The 22,751-nt window shown below is 37.2% G+C and overlaps 1 protein-coding gene across 1 annotated transcript; it reads left to right on the top strand.

Annotated features, from left to right (window-relative positions):
• The first annotated feature begins 694 nt into the window (after positions 1 to 694).
• LOC107698656 (14-3-3 protein zeta-like) lies at positions 695 to 19,715 on the top strand. The gene is made up of 6 exons (XM_016499729.1): positions 695 to 794; positions 10,061 to 10,363; positions 13,498 to 13,621; positions 16,872 to 17,035; positions 17,124 to 17,219; positions 18,749 to 19,715. The coding sequence occupies exons 2-6, from the start codon at positions 10,073 to 10,075 to the stop codon at positions 18,806 to 18,808; spliced, it is 735 nt and encodes a 244-aa protein (XP_016355215.1). The 5' UTR covers positions 695 to 794; positions 10,061 to 10,072; the 3' UTR covers positions 18,809 to 19,715.
• Positions 19,716 to 22,751: the final 3,036 nt, after the last annotated feature.

Raw genomic sequence — 22,751 nt, 5'->3', positions numbered from 1 at the left:
ATGATCAGAACTTTGCTGAAAAACCTGTTGTTCACATCTAAATGCCTTCTGATGTCTGCTTGATAATACGTACATTATTAGCAAATAAAAGGCTTTTAATATCATTCTAAGAACAGTGTTTTTCTTTTATTCTATTACTCTGTTATTATTAATGTTTTAAGATGAACACTTACTGGATTGAAGCAACACAGGTTTACTTGATTATCCATATTTCCTTTTTTTTTTTAGAAAAATCATATTTTGTGTAACATTTATTTGTTCATCTCTCAGTCATCATTGTATTGCATTGCATTATATGTTTCGCCTCCACAGCTTTGATCATAAAACTAAGCATTTAAATATAATTTTACTCAGACATAAGCCTGTCAGTGGGAGATATAGAGTGACGACTGATATTTAAATGCATTTTATGCATTTAGCCTGTTATATTGTTAAAAAGCTCTCACTAATTTACATCACAAGGCAAGCTATCAGAATTTCATCTTAATTTTTGCCCATATAAATATCAGCATCTACACCTCAGTGTTTAATTTCTCCTCGAGTATGAGCTCCATATTCTCATTATATTATACTCTAAAAGGTTTTTTTCACATGTCAGGCTTTACAGGGTTAAACCATTCTGCAGGTTGCGCGGCGCACGCCAATCAAAACTCCGGTTGCCTAGGCAGCGGTTGACGTCACGGCCCCTGCTCCGGCAGCGCGAGAGTGGGCGGGAAACCCCGTGGATCGCGCTCTCAGTCGGTGAGTGGCAGCGGAGCCGTGCAGCCGGAGACAGAGCGACCACTCGTTCACAGGTTGGTTGGCTTACTTACTTTCGTTTCATTCAACTCTTCGCTGTGCTGTTGCATAAATAAGATCTGTATTTCTTTCTTCCGAGTCTGCTCGTTTTAACTGAGCTGTTTATATCGCTCGAAGAGAAGCTAATTGTTTGTAATAAGTACTTGCCATTGGGATGCTTCAAAGCTTTTTGCTTGAGAAATGACTCAATGACGGCTCGGATGATACCAGAATAAGAAGTTTCACTCCTAAAACGAAGTCGGGGCTGTTACGTGACTTAATAAACGCTATTTTGCGCGTTTTCGCTCTTCGACCGTTTCAGCTTTCCTGACAACGGAAGGATGAGTCCTCCTCCTCCGCACACAAATATCACTCCATCTGTTATTATTCGTATGTTCGTCAGAATATAAGTGTACAAATGTGATTTATCGCATTCAAGCTCGGTCCTGGAGGATATCTGGCAAGCCAGATCATGTCGGGCACATTAGGCGGAAAGTAGGGCGTTTACCTCGCTGCTTTGAGTTCCTGTCAGTTGAAGGTAGCGACGGTGTGTGTCATTTTGAATTTGCTTATGGAAATGGATTGGTGTTTTGGTCTTTATCAGCACAATGTAATATATTCCCATTGTCTAAAGGCCGTTGTAAGATCAAATGGTGCAGACGAGCTGCCCGGTTTAGCGTGGTGTCGTATTGAGACAAAGCGGACGTTAGGAAGGTAACGGCAGGTAAAGAGCGGGCGCAGGGCGGGAGTAGCTCGCGCGCATGAATTCCCGGATGGACCGTAATCAGACAGACATCCGACGCGAGATCGGCCCTTTTTTTTAATATGCAGCGTGTCTTGTTTAAACATTGTTCGCTGGTTGCTGTTGGGCTGGCGTGTGGACTGGGCGTGGTCGGCGAAGTCATGTCCGCATTTTTGAATGGGTGTTTGTTTTGGGTGAATCAAAGTCATCGTTTCTGGGGGTCTCAAGGCCTGCATTCCTCTAATTTCTGAGTCTTATATTGTGATAGCCCGATAAATCGGCCAAAATGTCAGCATTGGCCGATAATTCAGTAGATTAACAGAAGTGTACAGTTGCATCTCGATAAATTAGAATGTCGTGGAAAAGTTCATTTATTTCAGTAATTCAACTCAAAGTGTGAAACTCGTGTATTAAATAAATTCAATGCACACAGACTGAAGTAGTTTAAGTCTTTGGTTCTTTTAATTGTGATGATTTTGGCTCACATTTAACAAAAACCCACCAATTCACTATCTCAACAAATTAGAATACTTCATAAGACCAATAAAAAAAAAATTTTTAGTGAATTGTAACTTTTCCATGACATTCTAATTTATTGAGATGCACCTGTACTCTTCCCTGTTTCAGTGCCAATGGATAATGCTCTAAAATTATTTGGAAACAGAAAATGTGCATTTCAGCCAGTGTTTTGTAAAACATATCAGCATATTTGCTACAATTAAAAGTATTAGTTCACTTCCAGAATAAAAAATTTCATGATACTTTACTCGCCCCCGTGTCATCCAAGATGTTCATGTCTTTCTGTCTTCAGTCGCAAAGAAATAAAGATTTTTGAGGAAAACGTTCCAGGATTTTTCTCCATATAAAGGACTTCAATGGGGACCAATGGGCTGAAGGTTCAAACTGCAGTTTCAGTGCAGCTTCAAAGAGCTCTACACGATCTCAGCCGAGGAATAAGGGTCTTATCTAGCGAAACGATCAGTTAGTAATTCATTGGTTATTCTTTATTAATTGGTCATAGTTCACAAGTAGTTCTCAATGAGGATATTTTTATTTAATAATTATCAAATATCTAATAAGGAACTAGCTTTGTCCTAAATTTGCTACTACTTACTGCTTAGTTAATCTTGCTTCTCTATTAGTTAATAGTATTAAGTTAAGTGTTAATGTAGTATTACCTATTACTTCCTGCATAGTTACTTGTTAACAACGGGCCATTATTCTAAAGTGTTACTGTGTATGGGTGTGTTAATCTCTACAGCATTAATGCCTACAGCACCAAGGAGAAGACTAACAAAGATGACATCGTCGTAGAGATGAAGGCAAAAAAGACAGAGGAGTCTGTGCTACTGAAGGGCGTCAATGGGGAACAGAAACCTACCAATGACCAGGTAACCATATATACTTAACTCTTGTTCAAAGAACATAGCATTTATCATGATGAGATGACCACGAGGAGCCTCTCTATAACTTTATTATGTGGCGATTTTTCCTGGAATAAAGAACAGCACCCTTAACTCATAAGCGGAGACTTGTGGGCGACTAAAGATGGCGTCTGTACCTCCCTGCTGACCCAACAATCAAGTCTTAAGAGCTGGAGGACCTCTTGTGGAGCAGCCACCTCCTCTGGATAAAGTGGACTGTACTTTTGTATCTCGTGTGTGAGCAGCAGTATTCATGCTTGGATAAATGGGACGTAAGCGATAAAGGAAGATTGTTCTCTGTTCTTCATTGTTTTTCTTCAACCATCGACCAATTTCAAGACCACGAGTTTCATCCTTTAAACACAAGCAAAATGAATTACTGAGTAAAAACATTCTTACACTCTGTCAGCACCACATTGCATCCCAAACCAATAGAATGTTGCAGGGATGATATATTTTTGTAGGCCAAAATCTGGAAATGAGTTTCCGGTTCCATCATTCTTTTGGTTGATTGTCTGAAACAAGGTCTGTGGTTAATGCAAGCTGAGGGTATTCTATGACATCAAATACGGTAATCCAAAAGTCATTGGAAAAATCCTGTTGCGTTTTTGTCAATGAAACCAGGGTGATGCTTACTTCCGGGTCGGCCTACAAAAATATATCATCTCAAGCTGTTGCAGCAGGCGTGATGTTGCACGAATTAAAGGATTAGTTCACTTCCAGAATAAACATTTCCTGATAATATACTCACCCCCATGTCATCCAAGATGCTCATGACTTTCTTACTTCAGTCGAAAAGAAATTAAGGTTTTTGAGGAAAACATTCTAGGATTTTTAGTGGACTTGAAGGGGAGCCAATGGGTTGAAGGTCCAAATTGCAGTTTCAAAGGGCTCTACACGATCTCAGCCGAGGAATAAGGGTCTTATCTAGCGAAACGATCAGTCATTTTCTTTAAAAAAAAAAAAAATGTATATACTTTTTAACCACAAATGCTCGTCTTGCGCTAGCTCGACTTCACGCATTACGTAATCATGTTGGAAAGGTCACGGCTCACGTGTGACGAAGGCGGAAGTACCGACTCAGTATTTACAAAGTGAACGTGCCTTTACAAAAAAAAGCCTTTACAAAAAAAGGTAAAACAACGATGTCTGAAGATTTTGAAGTTGGAGGAGAAAATGAGATGGAGTTTTTCGCCCTACCCTACCTTTCTGAACCGCAGTACACAGAGGAAGAGCTAACCGCGCGCGACCTTTCCAACGTGATTACGTGATGCATGAAGTCGAGCTAGTGCAAGACGTGCATTTGTGGTTAAAAAGTATGTACTTATTTTTTTTAAGAAGATGACCCATGGTTTCGCTAGATGAGACCCTTATTCCTCGGCTGGGATCGTGTCTGCCATATTGCGCCATCAGATCAATTCACAGCGCTGTTTCGGTTTATTTCCAACATGATTACATCATGCGTGAAGTCCAGCTAGTGCAAGACAAGCATTTGTGGTTAAAAAAAGTATATAAATGTTTTTTGTTTTATAAAGAAAACGAGCGAGGGTTTCTAGATAAGATTCCTCGGCTGGGATGCTGTAGAGCTCTTTGAAGCTGCACTGAAACTGCAATTTGGACCTTCAGCCTGTTGGTCCCCATTGAAGTCCATTATATGGAGAAAAATCCAGGAATGTTTTCCTCAAAAACCTTAATTTCTTTGTGACTGAAGACAGAAAGACATGAACATCTTGGATAGGGCTGGAGCTATCGATTATTTTAGTAATCGAGTATTCTACCTATTAGTCCATCGAGTAATCGGATAAGAAGTAATTTTTCTTTAATAAAGAACAATACTAAATATACAAGAGAAAATAAGATAGGTCTCTTAAAATAAACAACTAATTTATTTCCTTTTCAGAAAGATGAAAATTTTTATTGCTGAAATTGCATACATTAATAACCGTGAAAACTAAACCCATTTAATGCATTTAATTGCCAAATTACATTCAAAATGCAAATACAAATATCAGTTTTAAAAAAATAAGTTATATATAAATAAAAATACAAAAATCTATTTCACATTACTTTAAAAAAGGTAAACATTACAACCTAAAACTAAGGGATTAAATCATTGTGGCTCAGTGGTAGAGCATTGCATTAGCAGCGCAAAGGTCGTGGGTTCAATTCTCAGGGAACACACACACTGGTAAAAAATGTATAGCCTGAATGCACTGTAAGTCGCTTTGGATAAAAGCGTCTGCTAAATGCATACATTTATTTATTTATTTAAATTTAAATCAAGAAATATAAAAAACAATTTCACATTACTTTAAAAAAGGTAAACGGTACAAATTTAAACTAAGGCATAAATCAAAATAATAGTAATAAAAATAATAATAATAATACCTAAACATTGCATTAATTTCGTGTAAATTAAGTTTCAAGTTTCATCCTAACTAAAGCTCAAGCATGACACAAGCCTTTACTGTCTTCTTGGAAGGCTTTGTGGCTTTTAAGAGGCGAAAATCAGTGGACAGGAAGGTAACTTGGAACAAGAACAAGAGTCCATACACAATTTCTAAACACATTTTTCTGCAATTTGAAATTAGAGTTATTTGTCTCTCTACTTGCACACGCGTGCGTGTGTGTGTAAACCTTGTTTTTGATATCCTTCATATTCTATGTACTGGTTAGTTCACAGCAGTGATGGAAATGAATCTGTTCCAATAAGTTTAAATAGATTTTTACATTTTATGGCCATTTTTACCTTTATAAAGCCATCTTTTTTTTCTGTGTGCATCATCTTTTGAGTCAAATTCTTACATTTAATCAGTCAATTAGAATAATAAGACATTTGGGCTGTTACCAAACAAATGATATCAGTATCAACAAAATTCATCTTTGTAATGCAGAGGAAACACAGAAGCTGCATCTTCTGAAGAGGCATTTAGATACGCCTATTTACACTATTTAATTCAGCTCAGAGGGACATGAATGTATTTAACCAGCAGTTACAAATGCATAAAAATATTTTGTTATTTTAAACATAAAATATTGAATACTGATATTTACAATTATTTTAAAAATGAAAATGTACTTTAAATGTGAAATTAATACCGCCAGTAGGTGGCAGCAAGTCACTGTTAATAAGTGAGTCATTGCGATTGAACCGAATCATTTAAACGGGTGATTCAGAAACAGCGTCATGTTACAGTAGGTGGCAGCAAGTCACTGTTAATAAGTGAGTCATTGCGATTGAACCGAATCATTTAAACGGGTGATTCAGAAACAGCGTCATGTTACTCAGAGACGCAAAACAGCACTGTGGCTGTGTTTGGGATTATTTTTTGTTGGCGAAATCGCAAAAACAGGCAATATGGCGTCTAAAACGTAAGTCTCTTAATATTAACTTCTTGTTTATTGAACTGTTGCATAAAATCAGTATCACATTTGTAATCATGCTGATTTTTAGAGGTGAAAACTGGCGCTCTTCGTGTGATATTGACTATCTTTCTTTCTTTCTTTCTGTGGTATTTTTATGCATAACTGTATGGGGAGTGTGTGTGTCACAGAGAGAGAATGAGACAATCAACATGAATGGCGCTTAGTCTTTCACAAAACATAGCTAATTTAGGGACATCATAACTAGCCACCATATTGATTTACAGTCTTAAATATGTCCAGCATTTATCGGGTTGTGCGTCAGTAATAATGGTGCATGGGGAAACACAGTGTTCTGTGTGTAGTTACAGTCTATGGTAGTTACAGTACATGGACTAAACGAAGCCTAAATGATGATTTTTTGTATTCGAGTTACTCGAGGAATCGTTTCAGCCCTAATCTTGGATGACATGGGGGTGAGTAAATGATCAGGGAATTTTTATTCTGGAAGTGAACTGATCCTTTAAAATGTGTTCGTAGGTAATCACAGTAGTTGTGGTATTCAGACCAATAGCATGATTGTGAAAATTGAGTGTAAAATTGCTTATTATTTATTAAACTGACGTTTTGTGTTAAGTGAATATCGAGTGATTTAGGTTTTATTTAGAAATTAAATCATCAAAGCATTGTCACCTACATTGTCTGTTTTTGCTTTGCGAATTAGTTCCAAAAGAAGTAAAATCCAATTAAAGTACTAAAACTGTTAAGGCCTGCTCACAACAAGAACGATAACTATATACACTTAATCGTTCTAATTCTATGAGAATAGTGAAATATAACAGTAACGACACAGAGAAACAATATCGTTGAAATCACTTTTTTTTTTCCCCCTGCTGATGACCGATAAAAACATTGAATCACAGAATCCTCCAGACTTTGGAGATCTTGAGCATTTGAAGTGGCAGACGACAAAACTGTAGCGCACTTATAATAAACAGAACGGTGTTGTCCATTGGTGTGGATCTTTATAGCTATTTAGCTTTATAGCTAAAAACGTGTTTACAGTAAGAATAACTATAAAGTTTTAATGATCACTTTAATTTCATGAGTTTAGGGAAGTCCACAACACAACTGGCATGAAGGATTAATATTGTTGGTAACGATATTGAATCATTATTCAAAGCAATTTTTGATGTAGTTATATTTGTCATTATAGTTCTTGTTGTGAACAGACCTTTAATGTGTTAAAAATGAAATTGTAAATACATAAATATTTAATTAAATATGTTTAGCATTGTCAAAATATTAAGCACTAATTTTAGCTAAATTGCCCTGCTTCAATTTGCATTTTCTGCAATTTGCAGAGACCAGAAGTCCTTTATTTTCAGTGAGAGTTGATGTGAGGTGCCATAAATGGCGGAGTATGTATGTGATGTAATAAAGTTGAGCAGAGTTTATGCAGATGAACAGTGATGCACTGTGGCTACTGCCAGTGGGAGTTGAGAAAGTGGAGCCATTTTACCATATTTAAATTAGGACTGCAACTAATGACTATTTTAATAATAAATTAATTTGTTGATTGTCTTTGTTTAATTGGATTAAAAATTATTTTATTCCATCTTGCCCAATGGTGTCCTCCAAACAGTGTATACATTTAAGGCTATGAAAATAATGACAGTATCTATGTAGGCTATGATATACATTTTGTGCAAAAATAATTAAAATATAAACATAACATTCTAAAACATGCCCACCGTTAGGGATGTAACGATTACGTTTGACGATAAATCATGATAAAATTCCCCACGGTTAGTATTACTATTTCATCTTTTAATTATCATTAAAACGTGATATCAATTTTTGGTCATACCACCCAGCACTAATTAAAACCGTATTAGATTACTGCGATTTGAACAACTCGCGACAAATAAATACTGTCCAGCATAAAGCAGTTTCCAGTTAGTCTCACGTGCGCACAGCACGCAGAGTAGTTTCGTTTTGAGTGAAAACAGGGCGGAAAAGCTGGGAGGTTTTAAATGAGTGCTAAGGGAATTATTCTTTATTTGAACATTTACTTTAGATATTTCAACATGATATTAAACTGTTGTCAGCCAAGTTGTCATTTAAAATCCGAACATTGAACAACTCGTGGTAAATAAATACTGTCCAGCATAAAGCACAGTTTTAAGGAACAGTCTCACGTGCGCACAGCATGCAGAGTAGTTTCGTTTTAAGTGAAAACAGGGCGGAAAAGCTGGGAGGTTTTAAATGAGTGCTAAGGGAATTATACTTTATTTGAACATTTACGTTAGATATTTCAACATATTAAACTGTTGTCAGTCAAGTTGTCATTTAAAATCCGTAATGTTATTGTTTTAGTGATTATGCAAACAAAAAGTCATTTTATTTGTTGTTTGTTGATTTTTAAATATGAAACTTGGTGAAGCGATTTATGTGTCAGTATCTCCAGCACATTCCAACAATACCGTGATAATAATGATAACCGTGATAATTTTGGACACTATAATCGTGAAATTAGGGCTGGACAATAATTCAATATCAATATGTATCGCTGCATTTAAAGTAAATCAAAAACAGTAAAATTTTGAAATATTTTTACTATTTAAAATTGCTTTCTATTTGAATAGATTTTCAAATGTAATTTATTCCTGTGATCATACATAGCTGTATTTTCAGCATCATTACTCCAGTCTTCAGTGTCACATGATCCTTCAGAAATCATTCTAATATGCTGATTTGCTGATTATCAATATTTAAAACAGTTGAGTACATTTTTTTTCAGGATTCTTTGATGAATAGAAAGATCCAAAGATCAGCATTTATCTGAAATAAAAAGCTTTTGTAACATTATACACTATTCCATTCAGTATAATTTTTATAAATTTTGGGGGGAAAGAAATTAAAGAAATTAATACTTTTATTTAGCAAGAATGCTTAAAATTGATCAAAAGTGATGATAAAGGCATTTATAATGTTACAAAAGATTTCTATTTCAGATAAATAGTGTTCATATCGATATCGGAATTATATCGTATCGACCGAAATTAAGAAATATATCGTGATATCAATTTTGGCCATATCGTCCAGCCCTACGTGAAATGAAATTTTCATACCGTTACATCCCTACCCACTGTAATAAAGAAAAACAGAATAAACATGCACATATTCACTTATGTGGATATAGTAATTATTTTACACGTATACCCGATTACAACAGTCCATTTACTTTTACGGCTTTAATAAAAATACAACTGCTGTTATATTTAGCACTTTAAACCTATACTTAATACATCCAATAAAACACATTTAATGTAACACACTTTGGTCTCCCATTTTGTTGTACTCTGTCTGTTTGATGTTCAATGCTCTAAGGACAAGTCTTTATGCAAAACAAATACTCGTGTGGTTTCTAACATTTACAGATGAGGATGTAACTATAAGATGCAAATTATGCACTGGGGGAATGTATCAAACTGTAAATCTATTCGGATCACATCTGAATTGGTCATCCCTTACTACTTTAGTGCAAAAACCATTACCAAGTCAACATAATAGAGTTTAATATGTATTCATCACATTTTTGTTTCTATTTGATTGATCTTTAGCTAGATTTAATTGTCTAATTGAGTGCTCCAGTTAGCAAAGCATTTAGTACCCTATCACCACAAATTATACATTTACATAATATATCTTCCTGACTTCATGTGACTGAAATCCTATGTTTCTCCTGTAGAACCAAGCAGCGATGGACAAGAGCCAACATGTGCAGAGGGCCAAACTGGCGGAGCAGGCCGAGCGCTACGATGACATGGCCGACTCCATGAAGAAAGTGACTGAGCTTGGAGAGGAGCTGATCGACGAGGAGAGAAACCTGCTCTCTGTGGCCTACAAGAATGTTGTGGGCGCTCGCCGGTCTGCCTGGAGGGTGGTGTCCAGCATCGAGCAGAAGACTGAGGGCAGTGACAAACAGCAGATGGCTAAAGAGTACCGTGAGAAGATCGAGTCTGAGCTGAAGGCCATCTGCAAAGATGTTCTGGTGAGCTTCGAAAGGGAAAGAACCGCTGATAGGGACCATAACTGTTGCAGAGCTTGACGTTTTAAATATGATATGGTGAATTAGGGCTGTCAAAATGACTGAAAAACGAAATTCGAATTTTCTACTTAAATATTATCAAAATTCGAATTATATTCAAAATTAAAAGGCATAATTTCAGTTAGCGGGAATAAAGCTTTTGGCTTCTCTCCTGAGGCCACAAGAGGGAGCATCGAGCAAAATATTATGCACATTTCTTCCAAGTGTAATAAAATAACACGACTATCTTTGAAAAAAAGTGCATAATGTTTAAAATAATGTTTATAAACCATATATAATTAATAAAGTTGCTTAAACAATTAGAAAAAAAAACAGCACTATGCATGTATGTATAGTTTAATACAAAGGACCGAAAAACAATCACAAAGAGTAGGCTACTTTCTTCATTTAAAAACATTAGATACAGTGGGATGGGGAAAAACCACCATAACGTCTTTAGACATGTTTTTTAAAAGTTGAACTTTCATTCATTTTACATGGCTTTCTAAACATGCCGCTCTCTGCGAGACGCGAGTGCAATGGTGATAGATGTCCCTCTAGAAAATGCGATAAATATGCATTCTGAACGGCTTGGTTTCAGTTTTGACGTAAACAACATCTTCTCCACACTGATGCACTCGTTAGGGTTAGGGACGAATATTCGAAATTTAAAAAAAAAATTGACAGCCCTATGGTGAAAATAGACAGCCCTATGGCCCGCTCCCTGTCAGCAAGGTCTTTATTCTTGGTATTGGGAAAACTAGGGTCAGGAATAAAGAACTGGAGCCAGATTCATAAAATATTCTTAAGAAAAAAAATGTTCTTAACCGTTATTTTCTTATTTTTTTAGCCTTTAAAGCGTTTTTCATTCAGTTGATCAACAAGACTTTGGCAAGAATTGCCGTACAGTCAGATAACACCAGAGAAGAAGAAAAAAAATGACGATGTTCTTAAGAAAGTATTTGAGAAATTCTTAGGATTTTTTTAAGAGCTGCACTTAGGAACATTCTCATAAACTTTTTGGAATTTATCTTAAAGTCAGCAGGAAAGTTGCGATCGTCTTTTCTTCCACGTTGTGAAGTATATCCGAGTGAAAGAGCTTCTCGAATGAGAAAAAAAATGTACTGTAGGGCAGGACTTGATTTTTGTTTATCGGGAATTGATTGGCTCATTGTCGTTTGCTATTGCTGTGAATGTGAAAGACAGGTTGTCCTGCCCGTCATCAGAGAAAAGATGCTGTTTCAAGAGGGATAGGAAGTTATTTTGATTAAAGGTTACGAAGGCACATGAATTTAACCAAAATGTTGTGCAGAGATAATTTCAAATAAACACTGCAATATGTTATTAAAAAATAAAAGAATTGTGCAGTTAGATTTCATTGTGACTTTAAGAAATTTTCTTTTTTTTTTTTTTTTTGTTAATTTTCATGAATCCGGCCCCTGGTTCTCATTCAGAACTAGTTCCAATTTGTGCAAAATCTGAAACCAACTGATTTTCATAATTAATTAAAGGTGCAATAGGTGATTGTCTTCAGAAACATTTTTTGTGATGCTGGTTGAAAGTCACTTCACATCCCGATAGCAATCATTAAGTTAAGTGCTCTATATGTATTTATATGTATTTATATATTCTGTGGAAGGCGTAGGACCAAGAAATGTTCGTCCAATCAAAATGTTCGGTCCGAACATTATGATAGGCTTTCCTACCTGCCTGTCAACATGTGTATTTGCATACCTCTGCACACCCTGTTCGCGTTGACCAGATACGTCATCAGCTCATTCACGTACGCTGTGCAGACAGAGCGAGATGGCAGACAAACATCAACAACCTGACCTTCCTTCCTTGGTATTGTAGTACTGTTACTAACTGTACTATAAAGTTTTCTCACCGGTGAAGTGACACATAATGTATTGTAGTAATGTTGTCATGCGTTCAGGAGGCGTGGCTTTGGACGGCGATTTGCAGGGAGGGTGGGACGTACGCTTGCAGTGCTATCAGGCTAAAGTTAGCATTTTCCAAGATGTCCTACTGCACCTTTAATGAAGCGCTGTCCTCTTGTAAGATGTTGTCGCATGTCGTCAGCCAGTCATTGGTTAGAGTTCATAGGTTTGTATCTAGATAAGCAAAACAATGGAGTCCTTTGTTTGAATGGTCACCGAATCAGCTCTTCCTCTGGAGTGGTTTTGGATACAGAGTTTTTTCTTTCAGGAAACTGGATGTGAGACTTACTCTGAGCAACTGAGTAAGGCTTTAATGAATCAGACAGAGCCATTGCCTCTCCTTGTACTGGGTCGTTTTAGTTGGATTGCTGCCTGAAGCATCTTAAAAGCTGGCACATGGAATGTTATGCTTTGCGTTTATGACATTCCTTCCATTCTCCAGATGTTGTTTAGACTACATCCAGAAGAATGTGATGTTTAATCTGGCATTAGGAGGGTAATGGGTTGAAGTTGGCTTCTGCAAAGAAAGAACCAGCTGGATGTTGCATCTTACATCCTCTCAACAACTTTCGACATGAACAACATGTCAAGCCCATTAGATGATGAGATAAAGCACCATGTTAAACTCATGAGGTGCATTCGCTGGTAGTCCTGATGTTCCTCACAAAATTAAGTTGACAAGAAAAAATGATTTGAAATGATGATTCTCATCAAAAATCGAATGAAAATTAAAAGCTGTTCATATCAAATGTGAATACATGCATTGGGCAGAGTGATGCTTTTGGTAGAAAATCCAACAATATTGCAAACAGCCATAAAACAAGGGCAAAAGACAGGTGAGTAAAGCTGTACAAAAATGCTATGGATCAATTTGGAAAGCAAAATATTCTACAGTCTGGTCACTTGTTCAGCACTTTTAAAAATCAGTAAATGATATATAAAGTGTAGAACAAACCTTGATTGGCCAGTATTTGCTATCAGTTAATTTGAGCAGCTATGAGGCTTGATGTTTTTCCATAAAAATGGAAATCTTTATAGAAAAATCATGGAAATTTGTTGGACATAAAGTGTGAGAAAAACACTTTTGTCACACAGTAAACGTAAGAAACGTTACTGTCTTGAACTGTGTGTTCATGTTCATGTTTCTCTCATCCGCAGCATCTCCTGGACAAGTTTCTGATCCGCAGCACTTCTCCAGCAGAGAGCCAGGTGTTCTACCTGAAGATGAAGGGAGACTATTATCGTTACCTGGCTGAGGTCGCCGCAGGAGACGAGAAAACCGGTGAGCTTCTCCTAAACGACATTTATATGAGATTTATACGAAATATACACATTTGTCTTTCCTTAATATCCTTTATTTTGATTTGAGAAACAGATCTCTATATTAGATGGTCTTTGGTGTTCAGCACGGTGTCTCTGAGTTTGAGGCTATGCGTATGTCTGCTGCCAGCTGTGCAGCCACACCTCCATATTCACATGCAGATTTTTTGATAGCTACCAGTGGAACAGGTCTTTACTTGTGCCTCCACACCCTTGATGGCTGATGATTGAGGGAATGTTGCACAAATTCTCTTTTAAAACAGAAATGGTTTATGGTTCCGTATGTAAGCTACACTACAGGTATACAATACTAGAGCCCTATGAAATTATTTCCCCCCCCCCAAATTTCCCCCTTTTTCCATTTTATTTTTTCTGGATTACATTATAATTTTGATGTCAGTTTTACTTATATAGCACTATTGAACACACACACACAAATAGTAATAATAATAGTGCCCTAAGTATGTTTTTTTTTTTCTCTCTCTCTGAAATTTTGTGTTGTGTTTTAACAGTTTATGAATCCATATGTCTCAGAATTTGGCTAAATGAGCATCTTGTCCATGCTTATTATAAAACAGTCTTCAATCAGGATCGTGCCAGTGAGCGTGTCTTGAAATGCTGTCCAGATTGACAGCCCACTAGGTTCTGGAACAGAGCAATAATGTTCACATGAATAATCTTGCAAAACTGCAATAGAGATTTTAATGTTGTTTTACTGATTTGTTTGTCCTTGAGCGAGTACACTGGCTCTGCTCCAAACTCTCTAGCTGCCTACCTAGAAGCATCTTACACGCGCCAACACAAACACTGATCCAGACAGTTATGCAGCAGAATGATGCTGTCTTATACACAACACCTCGTTTTAGCCAACATATGGCAGCATTTCATGGAGAAGACAATCTCAGAATGCATTGCTATAAGCCAAGTGTCAGGGGAAATCTCCTTTCTTGATCAAGTACTTCAGAGAATAGATATAATAGCTCCATCTTATTAAAAATGCTCTTTATCCAAACGTGTGCATTTTTGTACCTATTAGAATAGCGAGCTGTTAGCAACATTGCTAGGGTTTGGAAGAGAGCGTGATGTTCCTGTTTGATGTTTTGAACTCAAGAGGTCAATCAATTAATTAACCCTCATAATAGAGTTAGAAATCTCATGAAGTAGCCACGGACTCAGAGCTTTCATTAATTATATATGTGGAAATGAAGGCTGGTGGTTTAGATCTGAAGGTCTTGTGTCCTAGTTCATGAAGCTCTTGAGACACAAGCTGCTTGCAGATTAATTTTGAGGACGTCCAGTGTGACGGTTTCATGCCCGCATGTAATATTCTCACTGTAGGTCGTATCTGTGCTTTATCACAAAGAACCAATCCAGTCGAGCGATTTGGTTGCGAGTTGGGCACTGTGTGTTTTTGTGTGCTTTCAGGCGAGGACAATGCAAATGTTGTGGTTTTATTTCTCTCATCACATACGATTCACAAGCGGGTCTCAGCAGATTGAGACACGCCGCAGCGCCGTCCCCGAGTTTTGTTGCAGGAAGCACAGTCTGTCTGCTCCACCTCGTTTCGTTTCATTAATGAGGCTAATGAGTGATTGCCCTCCACATGTGGCTGAGTCCGTCTGTGGACTTTCCGATAGATGCATGAGGTTATTAGGGCTGCTGCTTCTCCCTGCAGGGTTTGATGAATTTTTAAGAGCCTGGTGTGTTTCTATGGCAGCACAGGAGCGAATGATCTGACTGAAGCTGCCATCTGTGGAAACGACAGGACCCCGGGCTGTGCCGCAGATCCCAGATCAGTCTGTTTGTGTAGCATTATAGTTAAGCTGCAGGTTTTCCGTAGTTCTTTTCTAGAGAGGAAAGAGAATCGCTCATCTGTTTGAGCATAAGCAGCCGCTGACCTACTACTGTCAGTGTGATGGGCTGTGATCATCGCCATGGCAACAGCATCTGGCTGATGCGTGTTGTCCAGCTGGGTTTCGGCTGAGCCTCCTGCGGGTGGCTTTAATATATGCAGCGCGCGGCCACGGTCTCCTGAATCTCTTCAAATGAACAATTACTGCTCATCAGGCAGAGTGCGTCAAACGCTCTTTACAGAGCTGCCTGTCTTTTTCAAATATTTATGCATTTCTCTCTGAGCACCAATCAATACAGGCAACCGCAAGTTCTTAATGCACCATGATATTGACTATTGTTAACAGCTCTCCAGTGTGCAGAGGAGAAGAACATCTCATTTTCAGCCATGTAAAAATAATAAAATGCATGTTTTGAAATGTCTTGGATTTATTTGTATTTTTCTGCAACAGTAACCATCATGAGATATATATTCAAAATGTTAAATATCAGATTTAAAAGAGTAATAATCTAGTTGAAATAAAAGCACATATTTTTCCACTGACAGTTTTTCTCAAAATAATCACAAGGAGCAATATTTCATCATTTAGGTACTGTAACACTCCTCACAAAACTTGACAAGGCAGGAGGGAGGCTTTAGGACACTTAACTGGCCAAATAAAAGGCACATTCAGATCAGATTCCAGGAATTTAATATTATACGGCTTGCAAATCCTCAATAAAATATTGTAAATGTTTTATGTGCACGACTGTTTACAAGATTTTGTTTTTCAGTATGTTTGAAACTCTCTTATGCTCACTGAAGCCGCATTTATTTAATAAAAAATACAATAAAAACAGTAATATAGTGAAATATTATTACAATTTAAAATAACTGTTTTCTATGTGAATATATTTTTAAATCTAATTTATTTCTGTGATGCAAAGCTGAATTTTCAGCATCATTACTCCAGTCTTCAGTGTCACATGATTCTTCAGAAATCAGTATAATATGCTGATTTGCTGCTCAAGAAATATTTCTTATTATTATCAGTTTAAAAAGTTGTGCTGCTTCATATTTTTGTGGAAATTATATATTGTATTTAGTGATAGTTTTTCAGGATTTTTTGATTAATAGAAAGTTCAAAGAACAACATTTATTTTAAATCATTTGTAACATTATTAATGTCTTTACTGTCACTTTTCATCAATTTAATGCATCCTTTCCTTTCTGAATAAATGTATTTCTTTCATTAAAAAAAAAAATCTTACTGACCCCAAACTTTTGACTAGTAGAGTATATTGTCAGCCTTGATCTGTTCTGCTGTGTGGGAAAGTATGAAATGATTCTTGTATAAATAATGTTGTGTGTTTGTACACAGATATCATCCAGAAGTCTCAGGAAGGGTACCAGGCCGCCTTTGACATCAGCAAAGACAACATGCAGCCCACTCATCCCATCCGCCTGGGCCTGGCTCTCAACTTTTCAGTCTTTTACTACGAGATCCTGAACTCTCCAGAGCAGGCCTGTGAACTGGCCAAGAAGGTTAGTATGGGTGCTCACGGGGCTCACAGCTCATACACAGAAAATAGCTTGGTATTATTTATTAATCCATGTATCTGTTCTCATGTAGGCTTTTGATGATGCCATTGCTGAGCTGGACCAGTTAACTGAAGACTCATATAAAGACAGCACACTCATCATGCAGCTACTTCGAGACAATCTGACGGTGAGTCCTTATTTTCTGATATTAACTCAGTACAGCTGAGAATTTCACTGCTGATAATCATACAAACAACTGATTTGACTAGCTCTTTAACTCTTACCTAATTGAAAAACAGGGCTTTGGAAACATGTGAACTACTTTTAAATGGGTCATGAAATGGAAAATCGAAATGTTCTTGATATTTACACGCATAAGAGGTTATTGTACAATAAAAACCCTTCAGGTTTCTTACTAGAGCCCGACCGATATATCGTTTTGCCGATATTATCGGCCGATATGAGCCTGTCGCCGATATATCGGTATCGGCTAATCTTCAGCTCGAGGAACCCTCTCGAATGCGAATCGAGTGTACGTCTCGAGGCCCTCTTTCAAATGAGACCACCCCTGCGTCGATAGCCCCCGTGGTTCGGGAGTTACGGGTGGTTAAATTCGTGGTCCAGCGCCAACCGATCTAGCAATCCCGGGGGGCTACCGACGCGCGGATGGTGGTGTTCGAGATCGCAATTTTATTGTTAAATTGTTAAATGCCCTGCCTCCATTACGTATTTCTGTGACGTCATTATAAGTGTTTGATCACCACATTTGAGTGATCATTGCAAAAAATGTGTTTATGTATATATATTCTGTTTATGTATATACTGTATTCTATATGTAGTACCAGTCAAATGTTTGGACACACGAATGGGAAAGTGTCCAAACTTTTGACTGGTACTGTACTATAATATACACAACGAATATCGGCCGATATATCGGTATCGGCCTTTTTTTTACTCCCTAATATCAGTATCGGCCCCAAAAAACCCATATCAGTCGGGCTCTATTTCTTACCTCAAACCTAACTCCCCAGTTTAAAATATGAGTTTTTGTTTTCCACCCTTCTGAAACATGTGAAATCGGTGCAAGGAAGTTTAGCAATCACAGCGTTTAATTGTGTTTCTGATAGATGTAACACACCTCGAAATGAAGTATTTTTGTTAATGAGGATGAATAATGAAAAACAAATATTTAACCAATATTAGAACTAATCTCTAGATATAAAATATAATAATATAAGACCCCTTTAACTTCAAAATACAAAGCTCATGACGTAAGACACTGAAAACAACAACAACAACAGAAATACGGCACAACACAGCCCTTAATTACATTCAGATGAAGCTTTTTTGACACGTTTTGCTTATTTAATGGCAATTAAACAAAATATGGAAAATACAACATTACCTACAGTAGAGGATCCTGATTATAAAGCACTCAAACACAAGTTAATGATGAGTAGATCTTGAAATAATCCTTACACACGACAAGACATTCTTACTACTTACTAAAACACCTCGGTTTAAATGATCTGCTGTATTTCCACTAGCAGTATTAAAAACAATGTAATTTTCTCAGTTATCAGCAAATATGTTATACAGCCCTGGACGTCATGCTCTTTTCTACCCTTTTAAATTTCCATGTTTAAAAAAAAAAAAAGATTTCAATGGATGGATATGGATGTGCACATTTTAATGCTCCCGTTTTAATGTTTTCAGCTGTGGACCTCTGACAATCAGGCCGACACTGAGGACACAGAGGAGGGCCGGGAAAACTAAAGCCAACTCCACAAAGAAGCTTTTCAGTCAGCACGGCTGACGCTTTTCCAGTTCCAGCTTCATACTCACCAGCCCGTCATTTATGTGTGTGTTTGGATTTGAGAGTGTGAAGGAGAGACTGTACATGTGTTTGTTTGGGGGGGGGGCGGCAAACAGCAGTTGTTTGTCTTTAAAATGTGTTAATTGTGGATTGGAGAATGCAGTGTAGTTTGTTGGCTTGATGTGTGCTCATGCATGTGCTCGTGGGATGCCAGTCACCATCAAGCCAACATCAGCTTTGTTGTAGGTGCATATGTGAGAGTGAGAGAGAGAGAGCGCGAGTATGAACCCTTTTCTCGGAGTTTGCTAGGGGAGCATTTAGTGATGGGTTTCTTGTGGCTTAGACTGAATTCTTCATTTTCCTAAAGAATCATGGGAAATAAACCAAAAGTCAGTATGAAAGAAAACTTGTGACAGATTGGGCTTGTGCAAGACTTCAGTTGTCAAGTGTTTGATTTCTCATTGGTGAATAATTCGTACAGTCTTTCTTTGTCGACCACAGACCTAAGATCAAGAAGACTTGACACATGGCTTATACTGTAACTTTGATATAAAAGTCTTGTTACCGGAGCAGTAAGTAATGCTTTTCATGTGCTTATCTGATTAATACTGTTTTCTATTAGGAGTTTCGGTTTTGTTTTATTTGTACTACTACTTACTCGATCTGTTTTTAGTTTGTTTTGTTTACTCTTTTGATACTTGCCTAAACTGCATGTGGCTTTAGTTAATCAGGGTGACTGGAGTTGGCTGATTGGGCTGTCTTAGAATTTTCATACGGAACACTCAGCATTATTGTTATTTGTTATGGAGGGTGGGCGGAGGGATCTGGATCTCATGTTAGTGGTATTAAAACAGATAAAACACAAACCACATGATCTCTTGGTCTTTTTGCATTGCATTCAGTCTCTGGTGTTGTTCAAACCTGGCCGTTCCAGAAAAATCTGAGTGCTTGCGGGGGAGTGGGGTTGGTTATTGTGACAAGTTAAGATTGAAAAGGATTTTCAACTAAACAAAGAAATAGTTCCCAAAAATGAAAGTCGGCATCATTGACTCGCCCTTCAGTTGTTCCAAACCTTTCATGAGGAGGGAAACTAAAGTCACTAAAGTGAATGGAAACTGGAGCTATCAAACTCCAAAACTGTCTCTCTGTGGCCATAACTGATGTGAAACTACCTTTTGACATGCTGTGTTTAATGTACATTAATACAAACAGGAATGGAGAGCTACATCAGAAGACATGTCTAAAACAATTTCTGTCTGTTGAACACACAAACTGTCATGTGACTACAGGACTCTTGGAATACAGTGCACAAGTCAGACTCTTTTCTGTCCCCATTCATTTTTGTTGTATTGAACAGAGCCACCTGGACTTTGTGCCGATTAGCTCGACAAAAAAAAAAAGTTTGGAAGAACATGAGGGTCAGTAAAAGATTCCTTTCGACTTTTCCATCTGGGACAGTGCTTTAATGCTGGTGTTGGTGGTCAAGCGGTTGTCTTCTAAGACCTGTTTTACATACAGAGCAGGAACTGGGTCGTATCATCTCAGTGGGACTGCAGTCATCTGAGTCCTGCACCAGATTCACTGCACCGAGGAGAGGAGAGGTGACTTTCAGGACTGGTAAATGAGGCAAATGCTGACTAAATCAGATGGCCTGAAATCACCGCTGGGTTCGTCATGAACAAGCAATGTGATTTGTTGTTCATGTCATGATATCTCTACAGTATTGCGCACAAAGTGATCAGCTTAAATGCCATCCTGCTTATGGAAATTATTGGTTATTATTAACTAAAACCATTCAAAAAAAAAATAAAACTTTTTCATTACTTTAACATTAACTCAACATTGTCAATAACTGAAATAAAATATTTAAACAAGTTGCCAACATTTCTTATTTTTGTTTAAAGTTGAAGTACAAAAATAACTAAAGCGAAATTAAAAATTTAAACTGAACACTTACAACAAAAATACATTTAGGCATTTAAAAAAAATAAAAATGATACAAAATTACTAAAACTCACTAAAATTAAAATGAAAAAAATGTACAATATAATTCGAAAACAACTATAAAAGTATATCAATGATAATAAAATAACAGTGACTCGGATGGGGAATTTTAGAATTGTGATTGTGAGTCTGAAAACTTATGAAAATTACTACAATCTTTAAAAAGTCATGAAAATTACTAGTAAATTAAAGTGGCTAAAATGCTCTTTAAAACTGCACCAAGGCTCTTCTCCCCCGATAGCTCAGTTTGGCCGGATGGCCAGCTCTAGGAAGGGTTCTGGTCTTCCCAAACGTCTTCCATTTAAGGATTATGGAGGCCACTGTGCTCTTAGGAACCTTAAGTGCAGCAGAATTTTTTTTGTAACCTTGGCCAGATCTGTGCCTTGCCACAATTCTGTCTCTGAGCTCTTCAGGCAGTTCCTTTGACCTCATGATTCTCATTTGCTCTGACATGCACTGTGAGCTGTAAGGTCTTATATAGACAGGTGTGTGGCTTTCCTAATCAAGTCCAATCAGTATAATCAAACACAGCTGGACTCAAATGAAGGTGCAGAACCATCTCAAGGATGATCAGAAGAAATGGACAGCACCTGAGTTAAATATATGAGTGTCACAGCAAAGGGTCTGAATACTTAGGACCATGTGATATTTCAGTTTTTCTTTTTTAATAAATCTGCAAAAATGTCAACAATTCTGTGTTTTTCTGTCAATATGGGGTGCTGTGTGTACATTAATGAGGAAAAAAAATTAACTTAAATGATTTTAGCAAATGGCTGCAATATAACAAAGAGTGAAAAATGTAAGGGGGTCTGAATACTTTCCGTACCCACTGTATATATATATATATATATATATATGCATACAGCTTCCAGTAGCTGTATAGTAATTCAGTGGTCAAAATGTGGGAACCCTGTTTCTGGCAGGGTGTTGTATAATGTAATGTAATGTAACATAATTATAGAAAACCTGGAAATATCAGGGAAAATAAAATATATCATTTAAAATTGTGATTCCCAGTCTTATGGGGATTAAGAAAAAAAAAACATGAAAATAAATATTAAATGCGCATTTCAGTGGCTAGAAACTGCTCTCTGAAACTGGAATAATTTATATATTAAAAAAAATAAAAAACTGATCCAGTGGCTGTATCTAAATATCTGGAGACCCTTTAACAAAACATGATAAGATAAGATAGAAAACCTGGAAATATGATGAATTTTTATTATTGTAATTTCTAGTCCTTTTTAAAAAAGAATCCCTGTTTTGTCCATCCAGTATCTTATATTTTAAGTGAACTGGTGCACCTCTGGAAAGCTTGTTGAGAAGGTCCCGTTCCTCTCAGTTGGGGTGTGTCAGTGAAGAGCCTCGGGCTAAGGCTGTGGGATGGGCCGTGTTTCCATGGAGACGGGCAGACTGCGCTGAACAACGGTACTTATATGGAGAGAGGATGAGTAATCAGCAGGAAGGGACGGGAGACAGAAACTTCTCTGAGTAATGGACAATCACACGGTCATGCCACACAATACATGTGCGTTATTACTCACTTCAGATGGCAACTTTGATATGAGCATCATCAGTGAAAGCAGTTTCAGCAGCATTCACGCAAGAAGCTCACGATACTTAAGAGAACAAAAAACACAATTCGCTTTCAGTTGGACAGATTACAACTCTTCCTTCCCACCTAATGTGCTGGATAGATTGCTTACAAATCGTAGTCCATCACTGATTCCAAATTACATGACAAAAATTGTAGCTTGTGACGTGATCCGTTACATTACACATTTTAGGAAATATAATTGGACTACTTTTTGATTGCTTTTAGAACCTTTGTTTGGTATCAGGGATACAGCCTTACGATGGTTCAGTTCATATCTTAAAGACAGGTCCTTTTCTTTAGAG

The sequence above is a fragment of the Sinocyclocheilus anshuiensis genome, unplaced genomic scaffold (genome assembly GCF_001515605.1).
Source record: "Sinocyclocheilus anshuiensis isolate Anshui unplaced genomic scaffold, SAMN03320099.WGS_v1.1 scaffold150, whole genome shotgun sequence".
Lineage (NCBI taxonomy): Eukaryota > Metazoa > Chordata > Actinopteri > Cypriniformes > Cyprinidae > Sinocyclocheilus > Sinocyclocheilus anshuiensis.
Note: the sequence above shows the minus strand (reverse complement) of the source record. Positions and strands in the feature narration are given on the sequence as shown.